This window comes from Crotalus tigris, unplaced genomic scaffold (assembly GCF_016545835.1).
Source record: "Crotalus tigris isolate CLP2741 ecotype Arizona unplaced genomic scaffold, ASM1654583v1 scf7180000023829.5930981, whole genome shotgun sequence".
Classification (NCBI taxonomy): domain Eukaryota; kingdom Metazoa; phylum Chordata; class Lepidosauria; order Squamata; family Viperidae; genus Crotalus; species Crotalus tigris.
The window spans coordinates 1,275,190-1,301,780 of NW_024100213.1; the positions used below are offsets into that span (position 1 = coordinate 1,275,190).

Sequence of the window (26,591 nt, forward strand, 5' to 3'; positions counted from 1 at the left end):
TCAGATTGGTTGGGTTTTTTTTTCTTTCATTTAGTGAAATGTAATAAAATTAAAGTAATGATGCAAAGAATTGACTGGCTGCCCAGAAAGCGATGTAAAATAGTATTATTAAGTGAACAAAGCTACAGTTATAAAGAAACTAGAAGAAAAATTGGTGGAAACTTAACCAAAGGTGGCATTTCTATTGTACGCTTTTCCCAAAAGGTTTCCACAATTTTGGCCATTACTGTTAACGTAATGTTTTCTGAGTAAAGGTCATTTTGCATCCATTGGTCTTGTTAAATAAATTGAGACTCTTTATTTATTAATAAATTAAATCAAGTGCTGCCTAAATGAATATAATTTATAATGTATGATTTCGTGCAAAGCTATAGCGGAGAAGCTTCCAGTGATATTGGGTTTGCTTTAAGACAGGTGGATGTCACTGCGTGGGTGTATATAGTTCTTGCATATATGTGTGCTAAAGTTCCTTGAGAAACTGCACATTTGAGTTCTGGCAAATATGCAAGACAACATCACGCTTCGTAGGAATGGTAGAAGCCACAACCCGAAAGCCCTCAGTACGCTTGCTCAACACCGGTTTTGCTCTTTTTTTTTTTTTTTTTTGCGGGAAGCCTGACATCACTAATACAAGACGGCGGAGACGAAAGTGCGCTTGCGCATCTCTCGCATATGACCTTTGGTGACTCGCACCTGTGTCCTAACGGGAGGAGGGAGGAGCTGCAGTTCCACGCATGCGCACCTCTAGATTGTAAACCGGGCCTGGTTTTTTTTTCTAGGTGACGTCAGTGCAGTAGATGACATAATTTATGGCGTGATACGTCAGGAGGCTAGCTTCTGGTTTCAGTCCGGCCCACAGGGCGTTCTCTATGGTGCGCTAGCTCCCTTAGAGTGCCTCGTATCCTTCCGGAGTTGGCCCCGCCTTTGGGGCGAGGATAAAGACTGGTTTTGGCGGGAATTGAAAGGTAAGGCGCGCTGAGGGAGAATCCGCGAAAGATTCGGAAGTGGTTCTCGGGAAGCGGCTGCGGACGATGGGCTCCGGTATTTTGTCTTCCCCGCATGCAATTTTAAATTAGAAACGGGCCCACCGCTGTGGACTCGACCACTCTCTGTCTCTGGGCCTGTTCTTTGGGGTGGCTCCGCCCCCGCCCCGCCCCTTCTGTCCTTCCAGAGAAGTTGGGAGTCTCTGGAGAAGGACTCGTTCACACAATACGGTACACGGGTTCACGGTGCAACGTAGGGGGGGGGGGATTCTGCGAAGCCTTAATGGTAGCTGGTTCACACAAGTGGTTAGGAAGAAGGCCACGAGGTACTCAGCCCCACTGGCCGGTTGTGTGAACAGGCCTTTTGATTAAATAGAGACAGGTGGGAAAGCATAAGACGCGTTTGTTCTGTTAGGAGACCGAGTGAGAGACCAGGATGAAACCGGTAGCACCTTTTCTGACGGACTTTGTGAGCTGCACGGGTTTACAGGCAGAGGTAATTGCCCAAAGTGACTTCATTTGCCCTGCTTTTACCCTCTTGAAGTCCCTCCTGGTGCAGATTTCAAGCGACCATTTTGGAAAAAAGACACTTCGACTGCGTCAAGGAGGGAGATGTTGCTGAACCTAGAAGAATTCAGCCAGTTTCAAAAGGTTTCAACAAACATAATGGATGTTTCAATGTGTTGCGATTGTTCATGGATAAATTACTCCAGATCTGTCTCACATATAATCTGCATCTGCCTAAACCAGTGGTTCTCAACCTGTGGGTCGGGACCCCATTTGGGGTGGAACGACCATTTCACGGGGGTCGCCAAACAACGCAGTCCGCCATTTTTTCCCCCTTTTTCTTAGCTGTGCTACTCCCTTTTATTCTATTGGCTTTTGAAAGCCAATAGAATAGACTCTCTTGAATAGAGTCTAATTCTATTGGCTTTCAAAAGCCAATAGGAATTGTCCAGGCTGTCTCTGCCCTGCTGAGCCCGCCAAAAGTCCCATTCTGCAAACGGTGCTGCACCAGTTGAGTAGTCCTCGACTTACGACCGGTTGAGTAGTCCTTGACTTACGACCAGTTGGGGGGTCACGGCATTAAAAAGGTTGAGAACCACTGGCCTAAGCTATCTTGTCTTTTCCCACTTCTTCCCCTTTTAAACCTTACATGAGTTACCCACTCCATCAATCTGATGAAGTGAGCTGCAACACACATACCCGCCTCATGTCTGTTAATAACGTTTATTAGTCAGGAAAAGTGCTACCATATTTTGGATTTTTGGCTACTATACACTAACACGGTTTGCCTCCTACTACGGTATGTATTTGAACAGAGTGAAAACAAGCTGGTTGAGTTACATATGTCTTTGGGTTCATATCTTGGGGTTCTGTGTATTTTTCTTTAAAAGTTCTCAGTGTGTGATGGTAATTGCCTGTCAAATGCATGGCCTATTGTTCTCTAAATGTGTATTAGAATATAGAATAGTAGACACTGATCTCTCTTGCTGGATAATGAATGTGATTCCCCAAAGGTCTTGGACAGTTGTTGAGTACACTGAGTAAAATGGAACCATTGTGTTACAAGAGCAGTTGTAATGCAGGTAGTCCTTGACTTAAAACCATTAGTTTAGTAACCATTCAAAGTTACAGTAGCCCTGAAAAAAATGATTTATGACCAGTCCTCGCACAACTGTTACCCCATCTCCATGAACAAAATTTGGGGGCTGGGCAACCAGCATACATTTATGATGGTTGTACCATCCCATTATCAGATAATCTCCATTTGCAACTTTCCCAGCAACTTCCGACAAGCAAGGTCAATGGCGGAAGCTGGATTTGCTTAATGACTGTGTGATTCACTTAACAACTACAGTGATTCTCATAACATCTGTAGCAAAAGTAGTAAAATCAGGTGTGACTCACTTAAACAAGGCTTTGCTTAGCAACGGAAATTCTGGTCCCAATTGCGATTGTAAGTTGAAGATTACTTATACTATAATTTTTCAAGGCAGACCAGTAATACATGTGGCGCAGCAGTTAGAGTGCAGTACTGCAGGCCACTTTAGCTGACTGTGTTCAGCAGGTCAGCGGTTCAAATCTCACCGGCTCAAGGTTGACTCAGCCTTCCATCCTTCCGGGGTAGGTAAAATGAGGACCCAGATTGTTGGGGGCAATGTAAAAATATATATATATATATATATATATTTATATACATATACACATACACATACATTGCTTACTGGTGTACACCGCTTAGAGAGTGCTCGCACTTAAAGCGGTATATAAGTCTCATAAATAAATAAATAAATAAATAAATAATCCTTTTCCATTCCTCCCATTACAGGTTGCTACGGTGAAAAAAAGCAACAATGCAGGCATTTTTGAAAGGTCCAGTCAGTGCTAAACCTCTCTCTACTAAAGAACGGGGAGCCCCTGCAACTGCAGGAAGCAGTGGGGAGAGCAAGAAACCCAGACCCAGTCCTTGGGTTGAAAAATAGTAAGAATTTTGCTCTGGTTTGGAATCTGAGTAATGTAATCACTGAGGATGAATGTGTAGACTGGAACTCCTGGGGAATGAGGATGTCTTGTCCAGGAGGTGTTACAAAGAGCTTTTTGATTGTAACCACCAGATCTGTCTGCTTTTTCTGTGTCTGTCTTTCATTGATCTTCTGCATTTAATTGGACTGCATACTTATTGACAAGGATATTCATGCTAGTCCAAAGTAAGTTTGGCCCATGTTTTTATTGTTAGGGGAGTTTATTTATTAAAAGTATATGCTATTCATTTCACCATCAAGTGACTCTAGGAAGCTAACCATAAGATAAAAATGATAATATAATATCATTAAACCAGTATTACCATTAAAATTAAGATAGCTAAGGAAGGACCAATATACAATGGGGTGCAGGTGGAGCTGCTTGCAGAAGACTATACGGGACTTTGTGAAAAAATGAAAGCCTGCAATGATCTGCTTTGATCTGCTCTGGTGCTTTGTGTTCATTTATTTCTAATGTTACTGTTCAACAGAAAATATAAGCCCTGAAATAGAGCCGGTACAGTACAATGTTCTGTTTCACTTCATCTCATAGGAATAATTTTTTAAAATATATTTAGACTCTTGCATTATTTCAGTCATTACTTGAAATGACACTACCATATGTGCTCACTGGACCACTTAAGGAGATTGGAAAAGATTATATGGACGCTCAGTAACTATAACACAATAGTTATATATTTGTATAATTTTGATTTTTTTTCTTTGAATAATGTATCATTGATTGCCTTCATCTTATTAAGACCATTAATATTTGGAATTTAGATTCTGTTATTGTGGCAACTACATGTTCACACTTCTAAACAATAAAAGAGGTGCAAAGCTTTTTGAGCTAAAGGATAAGAGTTGGAAGGGACCTTGGAGGTCTTCTAGTCTAACCCCCTGCTTAAGCAGGAGACCCTGTACCAGGGGTAGGCAACCTTGGCTTTTATGACTCATGGACTTCAACTCCCAGAATTCCTGAGTTAGCCATAGTGAGGGGAAACCTCTCCCTTTCCTCTCAGCATGGCTGGCTCAGGAATTCTGGGAGTTGAAGGCCATGAGTCATAAAAGAGCCAGGGTTGCCTACCCCTGCCCTGTACCATTTCAGACAAATGGCTATCTAATCTTTTCTTGAAAATCTCCAGTGATAGAGCACTGATGATACTATAATCGTAATATTCCTTTTGATTTCTAAAGAGTAATTAGTACAGCATTTAATGGTGTGTTCATTTTTAAACATCTAGCCGTCCAAAATGCATGGATGATGTTGCGTTTCAAGAGGAAGTTGTGGCAGTATTGAAGAAATCCTTACAGGGAGTTGATGTGAGTGCTGCAGTCATTAAAATAATTATTTCATGTGGAAATTAAATGAAAATGGGAAAAATTTGTACCATTGCCCGCTCTTCATTGGCTTACAACTAATATCAAAATTCAAGTATACCCTGCAGAATTGCAGTTATTAAAATGAATGTCCTGCCAAAGTTTATTTTTTTGTTTCAAATGTTACCTATCTTAAAGAACGAACGTAATTTAGATGAATGGCAAAAAGGTATTAATAAATTTGTTTGGGCAGGGAAAAAACCAAGGGTGAAACTTAAAATAATGCAAGATTTTCGTGAGAGAGGTGGACTCAAGGTACCAAATATGAAATTGTATTATGATGCTGTAGTATTGACATTGATTAGCGACTGGGTGAATTTAACAAATACAGAAATACTTCATTTGGAAGGTTGGGACCTATTTTTTGGATGGCATGCCTATTTAATATTTAATAAAAAAGTGGATTGGGTTTTTAAGTCTCATATTATAAGAAACTCTTTGCTAAGAGTGTGGAGAAAGTATTATAAAAGTGACTTCAAAATACCATTATGGGCTATACCTCGGCATGCCATAGAAGGTATAAGGAAAGGGGTAAATATGGACAAGGTCTCTTACGTACAGTTATTAAGATGGGATGGCCAAGACTGGCAGTTAAAATCTTTGGAAGAATTAACACATGAAAACTTAACTTATTCATGGTTCCAATATAGACAAATAGTGGATAGATGGAAGATGGATTGTAAAATGGGCTGGCTTAGAGAAGATGAAATTTTTTTAAAACAAGTAAGAGATCAAAGGCCAACCCATATTAAGAGAGTTTATGGGGTTTTAGTGGAATTAGATTCAGAACTTGAACTAGTTAAAGATTGTATGATTAAATGGGCACAGAATATTGGTGAAACGATTTCAATGGATATTTGGGAACTTATTTGGATAAGAAATGTTAAATTCACACAAGCGCAAAATTTAAGAGAGAATTTTTATAAGATGTTTTATAGATGGCACCTTGACCCAAAGAAAATGTCCATTATGTACCCTAATCTACAGCCGAAATGCTGGAGATGTGGATATTTGGATGCTACCTATTACCATATTTGGTGGACGTGTAAGCATATAAAAGCTTTTTGGATTAAGATATGGTGGAATATTCAAAGAATTTTTAAAAGGAGGGTAAAATTTACTCCGCAATTATTTTTACTAGGTATTGTTATTGACTGTGATGCTAAGGAGGTTATATTGATGTTAAATTTGATTACAGCCGCTAGGTTGTTAATAGGACAATATTGGAAGAAGGAATCTTTGCCTACTTTACAAGAATGGTTTCATAAAGTTTCGTATTTGGCAGAAATGGCAAAGATTTCGGCTTTCTTAAAGGAGCAATCTCAAGAAAAATTTTTTGCGGTATGGGAAAAATGGATAAATTTTATACAACATAATTTGGATATGGAAAAATATTATTTAGCCTTTTTATAATTTGTAATGATTGTTTTTTCTTTCTTTCTTTCTTCTTTTTCTTTTTTATATATATACATTTTTTATGTATTATTATTCATATATTTTTTTTATATATATATATATATGCTTTATTTTTCGTCTACTTTCTTCTTTCTTCTTTCTCTCTCTCTTTTCTCTTTTTATTTTTTTTTTTTTCTTTTTTAGTATATATTATTCATTTTAAAGTTTATGTTATCTATATTATTATTATATATATTATTATTGTGATTTTTATTATTATTATTAATTATTTTATAAATTGCAAATGTTATTTTTAAAATATTTGTTAAATAATCCTATATTCAGTTCTGGGAAGTCGGGGGGGGGGGTGGGGTGGTTGGGGAGGGGGGGGTGGATTTTTATTTGTAAAACTTTTGAAAAATTTCAATAAAAAAAAAAAAAAAAAAAAATTCAAGTATACCCTTAACTCTTGAAAGACGCTTATTGTGAATAAAGGAGCCAGCTTCCTGAATATTAAAGCAGCAATGTTTTTATCATACTGTAGTTACTACTGCCATTGATATTGCATGTGCCATTTGATAGTACAAGTAGTCCTTGACTTAGGACCACAATTGAGCCCAAAATTTCTGTTGCTGAGCAAGACAGTTGTTAATGAGTTTTGCTCCATTTTATGACCTTTCTTGCCACAGTTATTAAGTGAATCACTGCAGTTGTTAAGTTAATAACATGGTTGTTAAGTGACTCTGGCTTCCCCATTAACTTTGCTTGTTAGAAGGTTGCAAAAGGTGATCACATGACCCTGGCACACTGCAACTGTCATAAATATGCAGCAGCAGTTGCCAAGTGTCTGAATTTTGATTATATGACCACAGGGATGCTGCAACAGTTATAAATGTGAAAAAATGGTCTTAATCTACTTTTTTCAGTGCTGTTGTAACTTTGATCACTAAATAAACACTGTACTTCTTAAAAGCTTGGTTTACATATTGCAAGGTATTAAAATTTGCAGCAGTTAAATTTCTAAATATACTTTGCAATCTACTTTATTGGAGTGGCTTATAGCTTCTGCTGTTAATGATGTCTTATGTCCCTCTTTATGTTTCTTAATACTTTTCTTTACAAAGCAACTTAGAATAATTGTAAATTATATATATCAATAATTTTAAAAAATGCTGTTGCTTCTCCCTAAGAATATTAATTATTTGAAAAAATCTTACTGGCTCAGATTGAAAAAAGAACTAAGCAACTTGCTCTGCATGTTGGAAGGTTTCTGGTTCTAGTATCTTCTACAAAATACTAAGGTTTTTTTGTTTTTGTCTTTTTTGTTAACATGGTGGGGTTTTGAAAGCTCCCTTTGGTACTATATAGGTATCTGCTCAAAGAAAAGACCATTAAACACAAACCTACAATATTTATTTGAGTCTTCACCATTATCTTAAATGCCTTGCTTTCAATATTCAGACATGTTTGAATAACTGCATCTCTATTTTGTTGGAATGTACTTTCTATGTAGATTCCATAGTTCTCTAACATAGTTTTACCGTGTGAATTGTAATTTATAAATTTCCATGTATTTCTAATCTTTTCTGAATCTGAATAAGCTGCCTGCAAGTACATTAATTTCATTGTTGGAAAGAATACAATATCATAGATGGGTCATATTACAGCCCTGTTTAAATATGGCCATTAATTCTGCAATTCTTTTATACATTTCCCTGGAATTAAGTTCTGTTAAACCCACTGGCCTTTCTTTTCAGTAAGTTTAGAACAGGGGTCTTCGAACTTGGCCCTTTTATGACTTGTGGACTTCAACTCCCAGAATTCCTCAGCCAGGCACGCTGGCTGAGGAATTCTGGGAGTTGAAGTCCACAAGTCATAAAAGGGCCAAGTTTGAAGACCCCTGAAATAGAACATAGCAACAGCAGGTAGAGAAAATATACATACAAGTTGCAGAATTTTTTCCCTCTCTAATAATATTTTTTCTTATAATTGTGGTTGTTTGAAAAATAAGAAAGTATGTATTTACTAAATATCATATTTTTAAAATTTCTTTCTGTTGTAGCTTCCCAACCTTTTGTTCTATGGCCCTCCTGGAACTGGGAAAACATCTACTATTTTGGCAGCAGCTAGAGAACTCTTTGGGTAATATGGAGTTCAGTGAAATTGAATTTGACTCTATACATGCGTTGTTCTACTCATTAGTGTTTCTGGCATGAACATCTTGAAATTTTATAGCACAGTAAGAATGGGTCCTGTTCAGAATAAAGAATAAAATAGATAGTGTATGTTTGTGATGCGGATTGTTGGCCAGCTGAAGAATGAAGAATTCCTAAATGTGGACATGGGTGCAAATACAATATCTAGGACAGTGATGGGAAAGTTACCACACATTGTTTTGGATTCCAGTATCATCAACCCCAACCTGTGTGTCAAATCTCCAGGGAAAATGGGATATGTTGTCCAAAACATGTTTCTCTGTCCTGTTTCAGAAACATACAAGGGAGTGTGAATTTAACAGGCAGGATTAAATGCTGCAAGTTATTGTAGTAGGCAGATTTGGAATTTTGAGACCCTATTTTAGCAGCCTTGTGAAATAACTGCCTTGCTGAGCATAAGAGATTCTGCTTTATCAAAAGGCAGGGTGATCAGTTTGCTTCTCACCAGATTCTCTAGTCCACCAGGATGATCTCTATCACTTCCATCTTTTTTCCTAGGGCACATTTCCAAAGAACCACCCCTATTTTATTTTTTAAATCCCATGAAGTCTGTATGAATCCCCAAAGCATTGTTGGAAATTTAGATTAGGCTTGAATTTGATTATTTATTTGGGGAATGATGGCTCCCCGTGTATTATTTTCATTAAAGATTCCAAATAACTAATAAAATCAGGGGAGCATTAAGGGTGGTATCTACAGAGCCCTTGATATATTTCTGGGCATTAAGTTGATCCAGAAGTAACCCAAAACTAGGTTTGATTTGAAATGAGCAGAAAAGTATTTTGATGCTAACTGTTGTCAACTAAAATTTACATTCTTGTAATTGAGCTTTCCACAACTTGAGCTTCTAGATGTAGTAGGACTGCAAATTCCAGAATTTCAGTCAGAAGCCTTGCCCCCTGGGAAAATCTGGGCATTTGAATCCCAATGCATCTGGAAGGCACTATAATGGGGAAGTGTCAGCTCTTCAAGATAGACCAGCTTGCGAAACAGACACTGCTTGAACATTGGAATTCTTTTATTGTTATGGTTCATCTCAGATAGATGTTCAGACTACATTTGGCATTTTTATCCATCTATCAAATCCTTCCCAAGGACCTAGGATAGGCAGATGTGGATGTTTCATGGTGTTAATGGTATCATCGCAGGATGTAAGCTGTTCCAAGTAAAATTGCCTTTTGCAATTGATTGATGGTGATTTTGTCAGTGCCAATGGTGTTCAAGTTGTGCTCCAGATGTTTTGGGATTGCACCCAAAATGTCTATTACTATTGCTACTACCTTTGTTTTCTTTTGTCACAGTCATTCTGTTTCTATTTGCAGGTCTTTGTATTTTGTTATCTTCTCTAATTCTTTCTCTTCTCTTCTGCTGTCTCCAAGTACTGCCATGCCCACTGTCTAGTCTTTTTTTCTTTCTTATCAACAGTTGTTGGAGTTTTATGTAGCAGGTACTTGTCTTTCTGAATTCTAAAGTCCCAGAGCAATTTAGCTTCTTCATTTTCTATTACTTCTTCTATTATTATAGAATGCAGTAACAGAATCTTGAAAGTAGGACAGATTCTCTCTCTTCCCCCTAAAGAGAATAAAAATGGGACAATCCTCAGTTTTTTTCTTCACTCCCTCCCCTCTATCCAGGCTAAACTAATGTTTACATAAAAGTTGTGTCCCTGTACTCTACAGAAAGGATGCTATAGCGGTTGACTGTATTAGAATTCAAAATGTGAACCAGGATTAGCAGTTCTTCTTAAGAAATTTATTAAAAGATGTTTACATTTCTTTTGTTTTAAATAGTCCTGAATTGTTCCGGCAGAGAGTCCTTGAATTAAATGCATCTGATGAACGTGGAATACAAGTCATTCGAGAGAAAGTCAAGACTTTTGCTCAATTAACAGTTTCGGGAAATCGTTCAGAGTAAGCGCTCTCGGATAGTATTTCACTCTATTCCAGGTTAAGATGAGTTGCTTTGTAATGCTAAAATAAGCTACGAGTCAGCACTGCACTATGAGGCTCTCAAATGATGTCTTAGTGAGTCATCTGAACTTTATGTATAATCTTAGGAAATTTATCATTCACTAACTACATATCTTTGCTAATGTCTCCGATAGACCATGTGTAGGCACTGTGAAATGTAATGTAATTTATTAAAATACTTAAATTAAGTCCTCCAGTTAATTGAAATAGCTTTAACTATCCCTTTGGGTAATCTCTCTTGCACTCTATTGATCAGAATTTGGTAAGAAATAGATTAATTTTTTGATTCTCTTTTGAATACACTAAGGCAGAAAGGAGAGATACAAGCCATATGGAAAATTTAAAGCAGGAAAAGTATTTGGCCTGTTTTTTCCTGCCGGTTTTTTCCTTTTTTTTTCTGGGATTTAGAGACAACTACTTTAGCTAAAATCACATTCCTTTGGATTCTTAAATCCCCCTTTGAAAGGTGAAATTGATGCCTTATGCTTCTGTAAAGCTCAAGGATCAGATGTTGCCCTTAAACTTACCTCCTAAAAGGCCCGAAACTGTGGCCTTGTTAAGCATGGACAAATTTGGGGAAGTCACAAAAATACCTGCAGTGTGTGAATGCCAACACTTTCCATAAAGGAATCCATGGGAAATAAAAGCTCTAGCAGAAAATAATGTGGCCTCTTTCAAATAACAGTGAGACAGTTCCACAGTGCAACAATATTTAGTTAAGTTGGGGAACAGAATGGGGAAAGTTTCAATTTAGAATTTTTCCCACTGTAGGCTCTGAATGGTAAGCAATGTTTACGTCAGAATGTGTTTGCCAGTAGACTGTTGACAGCAATGCTTGTGCTAGCACCATAAATGACTCACACGTGCTTTTGTGATTGTTTGTGTTTAGCGGCAGACCATGCCCGCCTTTTAAGATCATAATCCTGGATGAGGCAGATTCTATGACCTCGGCAGCTCAAGCAGCTTTAAGGCGCACCATGGAGAAGGAATCTAAGACCACACGATTCTGCCTTATCTGTAATTACATCAGCCGGTGTGTATAAATTACAGCGTGTGTTTGTATTTATTTACTCTTACGAAAAATACACTAGATAAATACACCTTTGAGTCCACTCATCTCTTGGTAGCATCATGGGTATATTGCTGAGATTTTTCTGGGGAATGTTATAGATGTTTTTATAACTCAGTCTATTTTTGGCTAATTTTTCAGCCTCCCACTCTAGCCTTCAGCCCTGGGATTTCCTGGTGTTTTCCCATCCAGATAATAACCAGATGTGACCATTCATAAATTCTGAGTCTATACTTGGTTATCTCAAAGAATGCATTTGAATTTTAAAGACAATTATGTTCTACTGTCGGGAAAAAAATGAGTGTGATAACAATGCTAATACGTGAAAATGTATATCCTGCCAACTTAGCAGTTTGAGAGCAAGCAAATGTATGTAGATAAACAGGTACCACTTTGGTGGGAAGGTAACAGTGTTCCCTGCGCCTTTGCTGTATAATCTTGCTGGACACATGACCACAAAAAATGTCTTTGGACAATGCTGGCTCCCTTGACTAAGAAACAGAGATGAACACTGTGCCCTAGAGTCAGACACGACTGGGCGGGGAAACCTTCGTAGGTTGTGGAAAGACACTCTCTTGCATGAAAATAAGAACAGAGTCCTCCAATTGCTGAGTTTCTCTTCCTGTCTTTGATAGAATCATTGAACCAATTACATCTCGATGCTCCAAATTTCGTTTCAAGCCACTTTCTGACAAAATCCAATGCCAGAGACTTCTAGACATTGCTAAAAAGGAAAATGTGATAATCAGCAATGAGGTAACATGCCAGTTAATTATAAAATTCTTTGTCTTAATATTGTGAACAAAAAGGTTTTATTCATTAATGGTTTTTTTTGCCAGTAGAATAGGTAACGTTTGTGAATGGAATATCCTGTCCTCCCAAAGGTTCCTGCACACAGCTTAGAGCTGCAGCACAGTACTGGAGGATCCCCTTGGACAGGGGAAAAGAAACCTCTGCTGTATTAAATACAGCTTATAAAGTTTAATTGTATGTTCCTTCATCTGAGAAGCAGACTTAGAATAACCTTTCCAAAACGGGACCTCTAATTTCATTGATACTAATTCCAAATAGCCAGGATTAGGAAGATGAGCTTAAATGTAATACTTGGAGATTGTACATAAACATTTGGACTTCACACTCCAGTCACCAAAGTTCAATAGAAGTTTAACATGCCCTCTCCACCCATACTTCCGAAAGAAATGCATTACCTGCATTAATGAGGATTGAATTATCTGTGGCTAACCATAAATGAAACCTTTCCTTCCTTCCTTCCTTCCTTCCTTCCTTCCTTCCTTCCTTCCTTCCTTCCTTCCTTCCTTCCTTCCTTCCTGCCTGCCTGCCTGCCTGCCTGCCTGCCTGCCTACCTGCCTAAAAACAACAACAAATATACAATCCAGATTAAAAACAGCAATAAGCTGAAGGAAGATCCAGTCAAACAAACATATCACACACCCATAAGGGACGCCAAACCTTAGCCCAAAGCCTGGGACATCAGTCAAGTCTTTTAAGACCCACCAGAATGCCATCAGGGTGGTAAGCACCTGGATCTCAAGGGGAACCTCTCTTCAGTGGGCAAACACTGAATCAAAGAAGGCATACTTCCAGGGTCCTGATAGATGGATTGTGTCTCAAAGGAGTTTGGAGCATGCCAACTGTTGGAATCAACCAGACACCACAGGAAATAGGCAATTCATAAAGTAACCAGTCCCTATTCTATGTAGGACTTTATAGGTAATATCTAGTACTTAGAATTGCACCTGGAAGCCAACCTGGAAACCAGTTCAGCTCGTGAAGCAGAAGTATTACATGGACATACTGAAATACGTCCATCACTGCCTATGTAGCTTCATTCTGGGCTAGTTGAAGCTTCCAGGTGATCTTGAAGCACAGCCCCCTGCAGCGTGCATTGCAGTAGTCAAGCTGTGAGATGACCAGAGCATGAGTTGACTGCCTGAAGTGCCTCTTGATTTAGGAAAGGACAATACAGGTGTACCTGATGAAGCTGCGCAAAGGCCTTCCTTGGTACAGCTTCCACCTGCTGATTGAGCAGGAGCTGATAGTGTAGGAAGACTCCTGAAGTGTGCATCACTTTCGAATGTGGATTTATTCTGCCATCTAAGGTTAAAAATAGAATATCCCCAAATCTAGGTGGCCCAAACATCCACAGTCACTCAATCTTGGTAGGATTGAGTTGATGGTTCCTCCCCCACCAAACCTGCACTGTCTCCAGACAACCTCAACAGTCCCACCTGACTAACTGAAACTGACTCCAAAGGAAGGAAAACCTCCATAAAACTGTGGTTTATTCCTAACCCTAGTCTTATGAGCTATCCCAAAAGGATACCACGACTGGCGATTTCAAAAGTTGTTAGACATCAAGGAGAATAACCATGGAAGTTCCACTCCCATCCTGGTTCCACCACAGATTATTAACAAGCTCCAAATTTAGTATAATGTGATAAAAAGTGTGCTTTGCAAAATGGTATTCACTGTTTCCCTTTTCTCCGTATGATTTCTTTGGGGTTTCTTTTATTTTAAATATTTATTGTGTTATGTAGGCAATCGATTACCTTGTTCGTGTGGCAGAAGGAGATTTGAGAAAAGCAATCACGCTTCTTCAGAGTGCGACACGACTGACAGGCGGAAAAGAAGTGACAGAGGAAATTGTTATTGAAATTGCAGGGGTAAGCCTTGTTTCGAGATGATGTATTTGCTGTCGTAAAAGTGATGATTGAAAATTATGATTTTTCATTAAAGACATGGCTTCAGAAGCTGCACACATACTGTTAAAGACTTGCCTAGAATAATGCTCTGAGAGTTTCATGTGGGAGAGATACATTTTTATCTTGCTATTATTTGTATTAAGAATTTTAATTGTAGTGGTAAAATCTAATGTGAACTAAACTTAGAGAAAAAGAATAGGAAAAAAATGCAAGAAAGAAGAATACCGAATAAAGAAGAAGAAAAGAATTAATATGAAGAAGTGGTTTCCTACCTTCATCAGAAGTATAAACAAATTCTTTTATTTCAAGCAGGCTTAATCCTTAATCAAATATTGTCATAAGATTGAATTTCTCTTCAATTCTTCTTTATTCTTTCATACCAATTACTTCAAGGTTTAAAAAAAAATCTCTTGTAGATCTGCCAAAAAATCACTTTTTAGGTCATTCTTTTGATTTATGACTTGTATTTCCTGTTTAATGTTTAATGCTTCAGCCAGGTCCTTTTGTACATATCCAATAACGTGGATATATAGAAAATTGGGAGTGTGTGGGTGATCAGTATGGCATGAATGTGGTAGGGCTTCGCTGCTTCAGGGCCCAGGAGGGTGTAGGCAGGGCAGAAGCAGTGGGGCGGGGCTTGGGTTGCTGCTACTGGAGGGGGTATGAAGGCCTGCATAAGTGTGGCAGGTGCAGAAGACTTACCAGAGTGATTTGCAGTCTTCCCTGCTAGCTTCCCCATTGATTTTGCTTGTGGAATCTGGCAGGAAAGATTGCAAATGGTAATCACTTACATGTGACACTTTGTCATAATTGTGAGGCAGTTGCCCAGTCACAATCACATGACAGCAAGGGTGCTGGGATAGCCAGAAATTCAAGGACCAGTTGTAAGTACCCCTTATTCAGCACTGTTGTAACAGAATAGCAATAGTGCTTAGACTTATATACCGTTTCACAGTGCTTTACAGCCTTCTCTGAGCAGTTTACAGAGTCAGCCTATTTGCCCCCAACAATCTGGGTCCTCATTTTACCAATCTCGGAAGGATGGAAGGCTGAGTCAGCAGAAGCAGCCTGCAGTACTGCATTCGAAGCACTGTGCCACTGTGGCTCGAATGGTGCTGGTCACGTTATCAACTGTATAGGAATGTTCGTGGTAGGTTGAAGATGAAATTGAGATAAATGTTACAAATATTGGTGTAGCATAAGCTAGAACAGTGGTGGCGAACCTATGGCACGCGTGCCAGAGGCGGCACTCAGTCCTCTCTGTGGGCACTTCTCTGAACTGCTGGTGGCGGGCTGCAGAGCCCCAGAGTGTGCCGGTCGAGGGGCCGGCAGGCTGTGGCTGCTGACTGACACTGTCGGCCCCCATGCGCTCGGTGGCCTCTGTGTGCGGGGGCCAATGGTGTCAGGCAGCAGCTGCCCCGGCCCCTGCCTTGCCTTGCCCTGAGATGGCATGAATGTGGTAGGGCTTCGCACCCCCACCCTGCCTCGCCTCACCCCGCAGGACTAGCCTTCTACCCACCATCCCACCTGCCAGAGACCTGCTGGATCTCCCCCAACCCTGCCCAGCCCCCACAGGCGTCCCTTCCCTCGAGCAACATCGAGGGGAGGGCCCAGCTTGGCCACACCCACCCAGTCTGCCATGACCACCACAGCCACGCCCAATCAGTGGGCCACACCCACCTGGCCCCCGGCAATAAATAAGTGGGTTTTGGGTTGCAGTTTGGGCACTCGGTCTCTAAAAGGTTCACCATTACTGAGCTAGAAGATGCAGCATCAAGTATGGCTAGGTGACGAATGTATGTGAATTGAATACAAGTGTGAGTCACCAAGTAGAGAAGGCAGGGTATGGTACAGTGGTCTGTGTATATGCTGGAAGCAAGGATGAAGAAGAATAGAAAAAATATGGATAAAGTGAATGGTTTGGTATAAAGTAGATTTAACCATGATTCCCTTTTCTTTTTCTCTTAAGATCATGCCTTTGTCTTACTGTTACTTTTTTCCCCCTCTTCTGCCTAACATTGCTTGGAAAAACCTGGGGAGAAAAGACTAAACTGCTTGTGACCTAAGGATTTTTCCCTGTGTAGCTGTATTTTCTTATTGTCGTGGTGATTAACATAAAAAGAAAAGGTTTTGTGTGATATCAGATGGACAATGTATCTATGTTTATTACTACAACTTTATATTCTAGGTTGTCCCCAAAGAAATATTGGATGGATTGCTAAGTGCCTGTCAGAGTGGCTCTTTTGAAAAACTGGAAGCTGTAACAAAGGTGTGCTTTAAGATTTGAAAGAGATAGCAAGTAGGATTTTGCATTATAGGACGCTCTTTTCGATGCTGGTAGGTGGTACATAGTACAATTACGTAAACACACTGAAACTAAAAACTGCCTGCCTTTAAGCTAATCTTGTGTCAATGTAACATGAACTGCCTGACATTTATTTGGCTTATGACCTTAGGTAGAAAAGCACTCCTAAGAGGAGAAGTGTAACTCCCTAGAGTTAATTTACTGTCTAGCTCACTTTGTACAGTAAGGATATGTTATTTTCAGCTTGATTAATGTTCAACTTCAGTGTATCTTACATGAAAATTGGGACTCCTGTATGATGCACTCCTGTGTTTCCTTCCATTAAGCTTTCCACTCTTATTTTTTTTTCTCGTGTCTACTTCTCGTGTCTCTATTTTCTCTCTTTCTCTCTCTCTGGCTATTTCAGTGTCTCCACACACTCCAAATTCTCTTTGAAAGAAAAGCACAGCATAGCCATAGTGGTCTTAGTGTAGGTAATTTTTTTTTGCCTGTATCGGGGTAAAAAAGGGACTTACGACTGTTTTTCACACTTACGACTGTTGCAGCACACGACTGCTGCAGCTTCCCAGTGGTCACGTGATCAAAATTCAGAGCTTGGCAACTGGTTCATATTTATGACCGTTGCAGTGTCCCGGGGTCATGTGATCTGCTTTTGTGACCTTCTGACAAGCAAAGCCAGTGAGGAAGTCAGATTCATTTAGCAACCATGTCACTGGCTTAACAACTGCAGTGATTCACTTAACAACTGTGCCAAAACAGATCGTAAAATGGGGCAAAACTCACTTAACAACTGCGTCTTAGCAATTGAGCTTAGCAACGTATATTTTGGCTCAACTGGTCTCAAGACGAGGACTGCCTGTATTCTGTAATCGTCATTAGTTTGTGTTCTGTAGAGTGAGTGTGCTTTTAGGAACCAATGTATTTAGCAATCAGCGTTGAAATCTCCAGTCAGTCAGTCAGTCAGTCATATATCGTATATTCCGGCATATAAGACGACTTTCTCAAGGGTTAAAATCGGCGCCAAAGTCGGGGGTCGTCTTATACGCTGAGTCGTCTTACACGCCGGAAATACTGGTAGTTTCTGGCGTATAAGATGACTTTCTAGGCATGCGACTCGGCGCCGAAGACGGGGGTCGTCTTATACACTAGGTCGCCTTATACGCCGGCATATACGGTATTTAGTTTCTTGGACAAATCTGTTTTGTGTTCATCCACTTACTTTTTTGTGAAATGGGATTTTGGAGTAGAAAACTTGGCTCAAAGGGGTAACATTGTGTTTTGGAGATTCATCTCTGCCTTGGACACATATTTGGGGAATATATATTTTATTAAGCCTTCAGGAATTTGTTTTCTGAGAAATGGGTAGTTGTGACAGGTGTTATGTTTTACAACACACATTTTATGGAATGAGCAAACATACCCTCCCCCACGCAGTGCCTCTGTTAACTTTATTTATGTATTCAAAAATTGATATAAAATCCACTGGCTCAAAATAACTGAGTAGCTCATGTAGGTCGAAGGGAGGAGGAATATAAGTGATTTTCCTAAGCAGGTATTTTCTGAGACATTGCAGATAAGATTCCTGCTTTAACAAGAATTTGTGAATGTTTCCCCCCCAAAGCAAATTCTACATTCTTATGGGAGCAATTTAGTTTCCACATATAGTTGGAAGTCTTGACACTCCCCTCCTTCTTTGTATCACTGTTGTTTCAGATTCTGTAATTATGTTGGCAATGGTAGCAATTTTTCACATTGTGTTAGAATAAGCAGTGATCTGCCTCGGAGCTAAGCAAATTCAACACTAGAATAGGTTGTTTCTCTGTTTGCAAGAGCAATCCCTCAGTCTCTGCAGGAACATTGAGGAAGATTTAAATTCCACTTTAAAAATAGAGCAAGTATCTATATCCTGGTGGTCTGCAGAACTGAAAGGGAAAATGTTCCCTGTAGACTAGAGTCTCCTTTAACAGTTAATGTTACAAGATTGCTACCTTCTTAGTACCTTCTTAGTACTTTGTTCATAGGGCAGTGCCAGAAACACCTATTCCTGCCAAGTAAAGCTTCTGGTTAACTCAGATGTTACCAGTCCAATTATCTGATTTATTCTTAAATATTCTTAAAGAATAGAGAGTAGAGTAGCGTAGAGTAGAGCTGGAAGGAATGGAGGTCTTCTAGTCTAGACCCCTCTTTAAGCAGGAAAACCTACACCAGACATGTCAAACACAAGGCCCAGGGGCCGGATGTAGTCCGCCAAGTGGTTTCATGTGGCCCGCGAAGCCATCCTGGAAACAGTGAGGGAACGGCCCCCGTTGCCTTGGCCCTGGCCCAGGCCGGCCGGGAGCCAATGTACAATTTTGTGGTGGCCATTTATGCTGAAACACATTCAGTCTCCCTCTAACTTTGCCCTGGTACCCATCATGAACAACCTGGCTAAGGAGAGCAAGCACAGCAGCAGCAGCCTTGAGGAGGAGGTAAGTGCAGCTGGGCACCCCCTTGGGGAAGTGGGGCTGGGCTTAGCGCCACGGGTGCTTGGGGGCCAGGCTGGGCATTTGACCTCTGCTGCCCAGGGCTCCAGGCAACCCACACCACTGTCCAGCCCCCCCTCCCACATGGCCTGAGAGGAACAGTGAGGCTCCTCCAGTGGACCATGCCTTGGCACTTGCCCTGGTCCCACCCCCTTTTGCCAGAGACCCTCAGGTCTGTCCCACTCCTGCCCAGGCTCCCACAGGCACCCTTGACGCAAACAATATAGAGCTGGCCATGCCCACCCAGTAGGCCACACCCATTCCCTCCACACCCACCCAGTAGGCCGCATCCACCCTGGCCATACCCACCAGCCCCCCCCCAAGGGCAACTGCAATGCTTATGCTACCCTCAGTGAAATTGAGTTTGACATCCCTGACCTACACCAACTCAGACAAGTGACAGTCTAGCCTCTTCTTAATGCTGCAGTAGTCTTGAACAATATAAAATCATCTCCCATTGTTGGGACCGTCAAATAGCCTGATGGAATGTGTTCTGCTCTATGTTAAAAGCAAACTTTCAAAAACTGTCATAACCATTTCATTTGTTATTTCTGGGTGCCCCAGGCTTGTGGTTTGTTGCTTTTGATTTGGGTGGATGCCAGAAGAGGCAGCCACACTGGCTATCAAGCTTTGCTTTTCCCGAAAGAGATGGCTTCTGTGGGATTCCTACCTTGACCTCTCTGGTGGGGGGGGGGGCAGGATGCAGAAGGATGACCACTGACTGGGTCTTCTTGTGAGAGAGTACAACTTTGCTATCCTGGATTTTGGGGATGCTTCAAGGATGGCATAGTTTGGCTCCTCCTGGAATGCAGACGGGTAAGCAGGACTTTGCTGAGTTGAGCTCTCAGTTGACGGTGAAACCAGCATGGAAGTGCAACATTCCATTAGCACAAGAAGGAATCTAGTTGGTGTTTAGGAACTTGAGGGCTGAGTAAATAAATGAAATCCCAAGTATTGACAGCCTTGCCACTTTGAATGATCTCTGGGAGGCAGGGAGTTTACTGAAATGATCTATTTCACTGGCTGTTGCTCAAATCTGTGTAAATTTCCATTTCTGTATAGTGCTCATTCGTAATATTTCAAGCAAGTCCTTGGGCAGCATATATATCCTAGTAAGGAATTAATAATTAATCTCCAGGGGCCCCCAGTTGCTGATATGCCGTGGCCCTGTGCCAGGGTTGGGGACCGCTGGCCTAGCCAACGAACCACCAAGACCACTCCTACCAACACTGACAGGCAAGCCACTAGAATATAAACTGAGAGCAAACCCCACTCTTTATTGGCACTGATGATGTTATTTAGTTTGGCTAATAAAAAGTCTTCAAGAAAATCAAGCTCAGAGACCACCAAGGACCCCTCACTATATAGGACCGGAAGTACTTTCACTAGGTTTTAAGCCAATAATAACATTAAACTATTTAGTCTTAAGTCAAGAATAACATCCAGCTGTTAATACTAGTCTTTATTTGTTCTTCTCTCTTGCTTTATAGAATGTGATCAGCGAAGGCTATGCAGCTACTCAACTGATAAACCAGCTTCACGATATCATTGTTGACAAAGAAGACCTCAGTGACAAGCAAAAATCTGTAATTATAGAGAAATTTGCTGTAAGTTTTAAGTACTTGCATTTGAGCTCTATCAGAGGCTAATGAAATACGTGGTTAAAACTGAATATGAAACATTAAGGACTTGTGGGAAGTTGTACTTTAGAAGTCATATGCAGTAAGACAGAGATGGGTGATTTCTAAATATATAAATAAAAGTAAATAAAGAGAATCATAAAGTATCAGTATGATAGTTTGGTATATGTAATGGTGTTTGCTTTTATGACAATAGATAATAGTTGGGATATGCTAGGGGGATGCAAGGAAAACAGTTTCACAAATTGTTTCATGGTGGTGGTTGCAACTTCACCAATTTTCCTGTGCTACTTCATAGTAACAAGAACAAAAAATATTGAGAAGTCTACGATGTAGCTATCTATGCATTTATGTGTTTGCTTGTTTCCTATAATTTAGACAAGTGTTCAATATAAGCTAATATTTTTGCCATAGAGACTTAGGAAAAGTGAAATGAAAACAATGATAGATAGTTCAGCCATCTTCAGGTGGGTGTCTTCAGGTGGGTTGGACCATGTCCATGACGGAATGGGACAACTCACTTCAGCCAACTCGCCATGGCCAATTCGCTGTGGGACAACTTGCCATGTCAACTTGCCAAGGGACAATTTGCTGCCAGACAATTCAACAGTTCAATTTAATTATTTAAAATAATTCACATTTTGTTTCATATCTCTTTTGCAGTCTTTTCTTTAATGATTCTATTTTTTTATTTTTATTGAAAATTTTTATTTTTTAAAACATACAATCATTTATAAAAATACAATAAAATTTTAAAATAGAGAACCCCGCCCCTTACCCTCCCTCCCACCCCCACCCCCCCTCCCTTCACTTCCCAGAGCAGAATACAGGGTTAAGAAAAAAAAAGAAAAAGAAAATTATAATAATTAAGAAAAAAGAAAAAAAAAGAGAAAGAAAAAAATATCATAATTAACCTTTAACTCCATAACTTATAAAACAATTCTCTATAATATTTGATATTCATTCATAAAATAAATAAAACTTTTTAATTCCATATTTTTTCTGAATATAATCTATCCACCTTCGCCATACAGTAATATATCTTTCTTGTGTATGATCCTTTAAATAAGCAGAAATTTTTGCCATTTCTGCAAAACTAGATACTTTAAATATCCATTCTTCTAAAGTAGGCAAAGAATCTTTCTTCCAATATAGACCTACTAGTAACCTTGCTGCAGTTAATAAATTCAACATCAAAGTAGTTTCTTTTTCATTTAAGTCAACAAAAATACCAAGTAAAAATAGTTGAGGAGTAAACTTTATCTTCTTTCTAAAAATCTTTTGAATGTTCCACCAAATCATAATCCAAAAAGCCTTTACTTTTTTACAATTCCACCAAATATGAAAGTATGTCGCATCATTATTGCCACATCTCCAACATTTGGGCTGTATGTTGGAATACATACAAGATAATTTTTTAGGATCTAAATGCCATCTATAAAACATTTTATAAAAATTTTCTCTCAAATTTTGAGCTTGTGTAAATTTAACATTTCTTATCCAAATTATCTCCCATAAATCCAATGAGATCGGCTCCTGTATATTCTGAGCCCATTTAATCATACAATCTTTAACCAATTCTGTTTCCGAATCTAACTCTAATAAAACATTATATATTCTTTTTATATGAGCCGGATCTTGGTTTTTAATCTGAATAACCAATTGTCTATCTTCTAGTGTTATTCCCTCTTTCTTGTCTACAGTCCATCTATCCATTATTTGTAAATATTGAAACCATGACTGTAGAATATTTTGCTGCCTTAATACATCTAGGGATTTCAAATGCCAATTCGAACCAGAACAAATTAACAATTCTTTATATGAAATTATAGGCCAATTTCATTATTGAATGTTGATTATAAGATCTTTACAAAAATTTTGGCAAATAGATTAATGCAGGTTATGAAAGACTTGATTCATAGTGATCAAGCAGGATTTATAACAGGGAGATATATGAAACATAATGTTAGACAAATTATTAACTTAATTGAGTACTTGGATAAGAATAATCAGATTCCTGTGGCTTTTATCTTTTTGGACGCTGAAAAAGCTTTTGATCAATTGGACTGGCAATTTTTATTTTCTTTGGTAGAGAAAATGAATTTTGGGGATAATTTTTTACATGCACTTAAAGCTATATATCAGCAGCAATCTGCACAAATTGTTGTAAATGGGGGATTGACTGAGAATTTTAATATTCAAAAAGGGACAAGACAAGGATGTCCATTATCCCCATTGTTATTTGTTTTAACATTGGAAATTTTATTGATTCAGATTCGGGAATCGAAGTTAATTAAGGGTGTAAAGATAAGGAAGAATGAGTATAAATTGCGGGCATTTGCGGATGATTTGGTTTTAATTTTGGAACAGCCGAATCAGGCGATTGATGGTTTATTAGAACTTATAACACAGTATGGGAATGTTTCTGGTTTTAAAGTTAATAATTATAAGACTAAGATATTATCTAAGAATATGTCAGTTAAAGAAAGGGAAAGTTTGATTAAAGCCACAGGTTTTCAGATGGTAAAAAAGGTTAAATACTTGGGAGTATATCTAACTGCTTCAAATGGAAAATTGTACAAGAACAATTATGAACCACTATGGGCAAAAGTCCAAAAGGATTTAATAGATTGGAAAAAATTGCAATTGTCATTGTTGGGGAGAATTTCAGCTGTAAAAATGAATGTTCTACCAAAGTTTCTTTTTTTGTTTCAGATGATACCTATTCTTAAAAAAGAGGCAAATTTGGAGGAATGGCAAAAGGGTATCAATAATTTTATATGGGCCGGGAAGAAACCAAGGGTTAAATTTAAGATATTACAGGATGCTCAAGAAAGAGGGGGACTTAAGGCACCCAATTTGAAATTATATTATGATGCAGCTGCCCTAACTTGGTTAAGTGATTGGCTTAATTTAACAAATATGGATATTCTTTTTTTGGAAGGTTGGGATTTAATATATGGTTGGCATGCATATTTAATTTTTAATAAGAAAGTTGATCGGACTTTTAAATCACATATTTTGAGGAATGCCTTACTTCGTGTTTGGAAGAAGTATTATTATAGATTAAATTATAAAATACCTATCTGGGGGATTCCCAGACATGCAATTGAGGGAACCTCTAAGGGGACAAATTTTGATAAAATTTCATTTAATGATTCTATTTGACTACTTCTTCTATATTAGTATAACTCTTGTCCTGCGGCGAGTTGCCCATGGTGAGTTGGCCGCAGCAAGTTGGCACCGGCGAGAGGGCTGTGGCGAGTTGTCGTACATCCTTCCATGTTAGCTGGAAGTTTTAGTAGGCATAACCTAACTAAATCTAGAGGGTATAGGTTGGTAAAGACTGGGCCAGCAGATTTTTCTGTACTGGCAACTAGAAGAACAATTGCCTGAAAAATGGCTAAAAAGTTCAGTAGTTTTAAAATTTGGTATGCAATTTTAGTAAACTGTTTTGCTGATAACGTTCATTGTTTTGGTTCTGTTTTACATATTGTAATAAAATAGAGACTTACTTTATGTCTCTGTATGTGCACAGGTAGTCCTTGATTAACAGTTATAATTGGGACCAAACTCTATAGTTAAGCAATGTGGTTGTAAATCGAAAAACCATGTGAGCACTCCTCTGAGTGATATTTCCAGTGCCATAGTTAAGGATTGGTGAATCATTAAGCAAGGATCTCAGATAACCACGACTTCCTGCCAGGTTCCCCATTGACTGTGCTTGTGGGAAATGGGCAGAGAAAGTTGCATATAATGAACACATGACTACAGGACGCTGCAATGTTGTAAGCATGAGGTCCAGTCATAGCTACATGTTGAGTGCTGTTACAAGGTTGCTGAATGAGTAGTTGTTAAATGAGGACCACCTGTATATTAATGAATACGAGACAGGCAGTTTAGTGTCATTCTCCTCTAGAATAAAAAAAGTTTGATGCATATTTTACAAGGGAAGAGGAAATATATCTGCTAAACATTTTGCTTTATACCCACCACGTATGGTTGTTACCAAACTTGGCAAATCTTAAATATTTTGTTTTGTTTTGCAGGAAACAGACAAGTGCTTGGCAGATGGTTCTGATGAGTTCTTGCAGTTGATCAGCATCTGTGCAGTCATGATGCAGCAGCTAATTCAGAATAGCTAACTGTAGGAGACAAGTAGCCTTTTGATGGCTATAGACCTTTTCTCTGTAGTTTTGGCACACAGTTTGCAAACTGTTCTGTAAATATAGACATTGCTTTGAACTTTCATCTTATCGCTTTCATTATAACTTTTTTTTGTTCAGGTCTACTCTATAGACAAGCTACTGAGGGAAGCAATACATATAATATACAACCCATCTGGTGATCAGGTTGTTAGCAGTGTTAAAACAGGGCTCCCCAATCTATTTGCAACTGAGCTGTGTGAGTAGTGGGGACAGGTGCTCACAGCCCCTCCATCCTCCCCCCTCCCCACACCAGGCCACCAACCCAGAAAGATTGGGGAACGCTGTATTAAAATAGAAGCTATGGTTAAGAGATCATATTATTACAATAGAGAACCAGTTTGCTATAGTGACTAAAGGCATTAGCCTAGAAACTGGGAGACCATGAGTTCTAGTCCCATCTTAGCTACAAAGCCAGCTGACCAACCTTGGACCAATCACACAAACTCAGCCCTAGGAAATAGGAAGTGGCACATCACTTCTGATTTCCTTCTAGGAAAATTGTTAAGGACATGTCCAGGTACTTACCAGGAGCCAATACTGACTGAAAAGTGTGCACACAAACATGTAATTGAACACAACAGGTATATGTCTTTAGATTAGGGTAGTTCTCAAATATTTTTGCCACAGGCCCCCTTTACATTATTAAAATGATGGTTTATGTGGATTATAAGCACCAGCTGGGTGCTACTCATCTTCAAGGCATCTCTCCAGATTTTATTTCTGCGAAAACTCACATGGGGCTAAACACAACTGGGCTTTGTCTGTGCACACTCGTAATTGCTTGTTACTAGTGTTAAATGCCATTTTCAGTACTTCTCCTGAACTGTTTATTTCATCTTCCAAGTTTCATTTATTTACGTTTGTAGTAGTTGCCCATTTTAAAACTCAAATCAATACATATTGGGCTAAACCAGTGGTTCTCAACCTTTCTAATGCCGTGACCCCATAATACAGCTCCCCATGTTGTGGTGACCCCCAAGTGGGTGTGGCTACCAATAAGAGGGAGTAGGACAGCTGGGGAAAAGGAAAAAAAATGGCGGACAGCGTGGTTTGGCGACCCCCGTGAAATGGTCATTCGACCCCAAATGGGGTCCCGACCCACAGGTTGAGAACCACTGGGCTAAACCGAAGAAAAATTAGAACAAAAAAAAAAAAAATACTGGGACCACTCATCTCTGATGTAAGCCATCTCACACTCCTTCCACTATGACCTCGCCCTATTCCAGGACAAAAGGGCGGGGCCTGTTGGGACTTCAAAAGATATTCTAAAGCAGCGGTTCTCAACGTGTGGGTCGGGACCCCATTTGGGGTCGAACGACCATTTCACGGGGGTCGCCAAACAAGGCTGTCCGCCATTTTTCCCCCTTTTCTTTGGCCACGCCTCTGGCACCCGGTGATGTATAAGTGGTTGGGGGTCACCACAACATGGGGAACTGTATTATGGGGTCGCGGCATTAGAAAGGTTGAGAACCACTGTTCTAAAGGGCTGACCTTGTAATTGGAAAGGCATGCTTCTCATTATTTGAAATTTAGGTTAACAACTTTTAAATTTTTAGTCAGCTTTGATTTTCAAATAAACTACTCCATGTTAAGCACCAAATACAATTTTATAGCCAATAGCATTTCAGCAGATTTTAAATATCCTTCATTAGAAT

The 26,591-nt window shown here is 39.3% G+C and overlaps 1 protein-coding gene across 5 annotated transcripts; it reads left to right on the forward strand.

Moving 5' to 3' along the window:
• The first annotated feature begins 649 nt into the window (after window positions 1-649).
• RFC4 (replication factor C subunit 4) lies at window positions 650-24,979 on the forward strand. Of its 5 annotated transcripts, none has more exons than XM_039321883.1 (12): window positions 650-965; window positions 1,399-1,479; window positions 3,316-3,468; window positions 4,753-4,831; window positions 8,346-8,425; window positions 10,290-10,409; window positions 11,359-11,502; window positions 12,174-12,294; window positions 14,097-14,222; window positions 16,450-16,530; window positions 20,579-20,695; window positions 24,778-24,979. In XM_039321883.1, the coding sequence occupies exons 3-12, from the start codon at window positions 3,341-3,343 to the stop codon at window positions 24,871-24,873; spliced, it is 1,092 nt and encodes a 363-aa protein (XP_039177817.1). In that variant the 5' UTR covers window positions 650-965; window positions 1,399-1,479; window positions 3,316-3,340; the 3' UTR covers window positions 24,874-24,979. The 5 variants fall into 5 exon arrangements, with proteins under 5 accessions (XP_039177817.1, XP_039177816.1, XP_039177820.1 ...); XM_039321885.1 differs by lacking the exon at window positions 650-965 and adding an exon at window positions 1,006-1,041; XM_039321882.1 differs by lacking the exon at window positions 1,399-1,479 and having other exon boundaries at window positions 658-965.
• Window positions 24,980-26,591: the final 1,612 nt, after the last annotated feature.

Bases quoted from the DNA above. Each gene is read 5' to 3' on its own strand.
- RFC4 (XM_039321883.1), top strand. From the start codon at position 3,341: ATGCAGGCATTTTTGAAAGGTCCAGTCAGTGCTAAACCTCTCTCTACT. The intron at 8,426-10,289 runs GTAATATGGAGT...TGTTTTAAATAG, and splicing joins GCAGCTAGAGAACTCTTTGG to TCCTGAATTGTTCCGGCAGA. The intron at 11,503-12,173 runs GTGTGTATAAAT...TGTCTTTGATAG, and splicing joins ATCTGTAATTACATCAGCCG to AATCATTGAACCAATTACAT.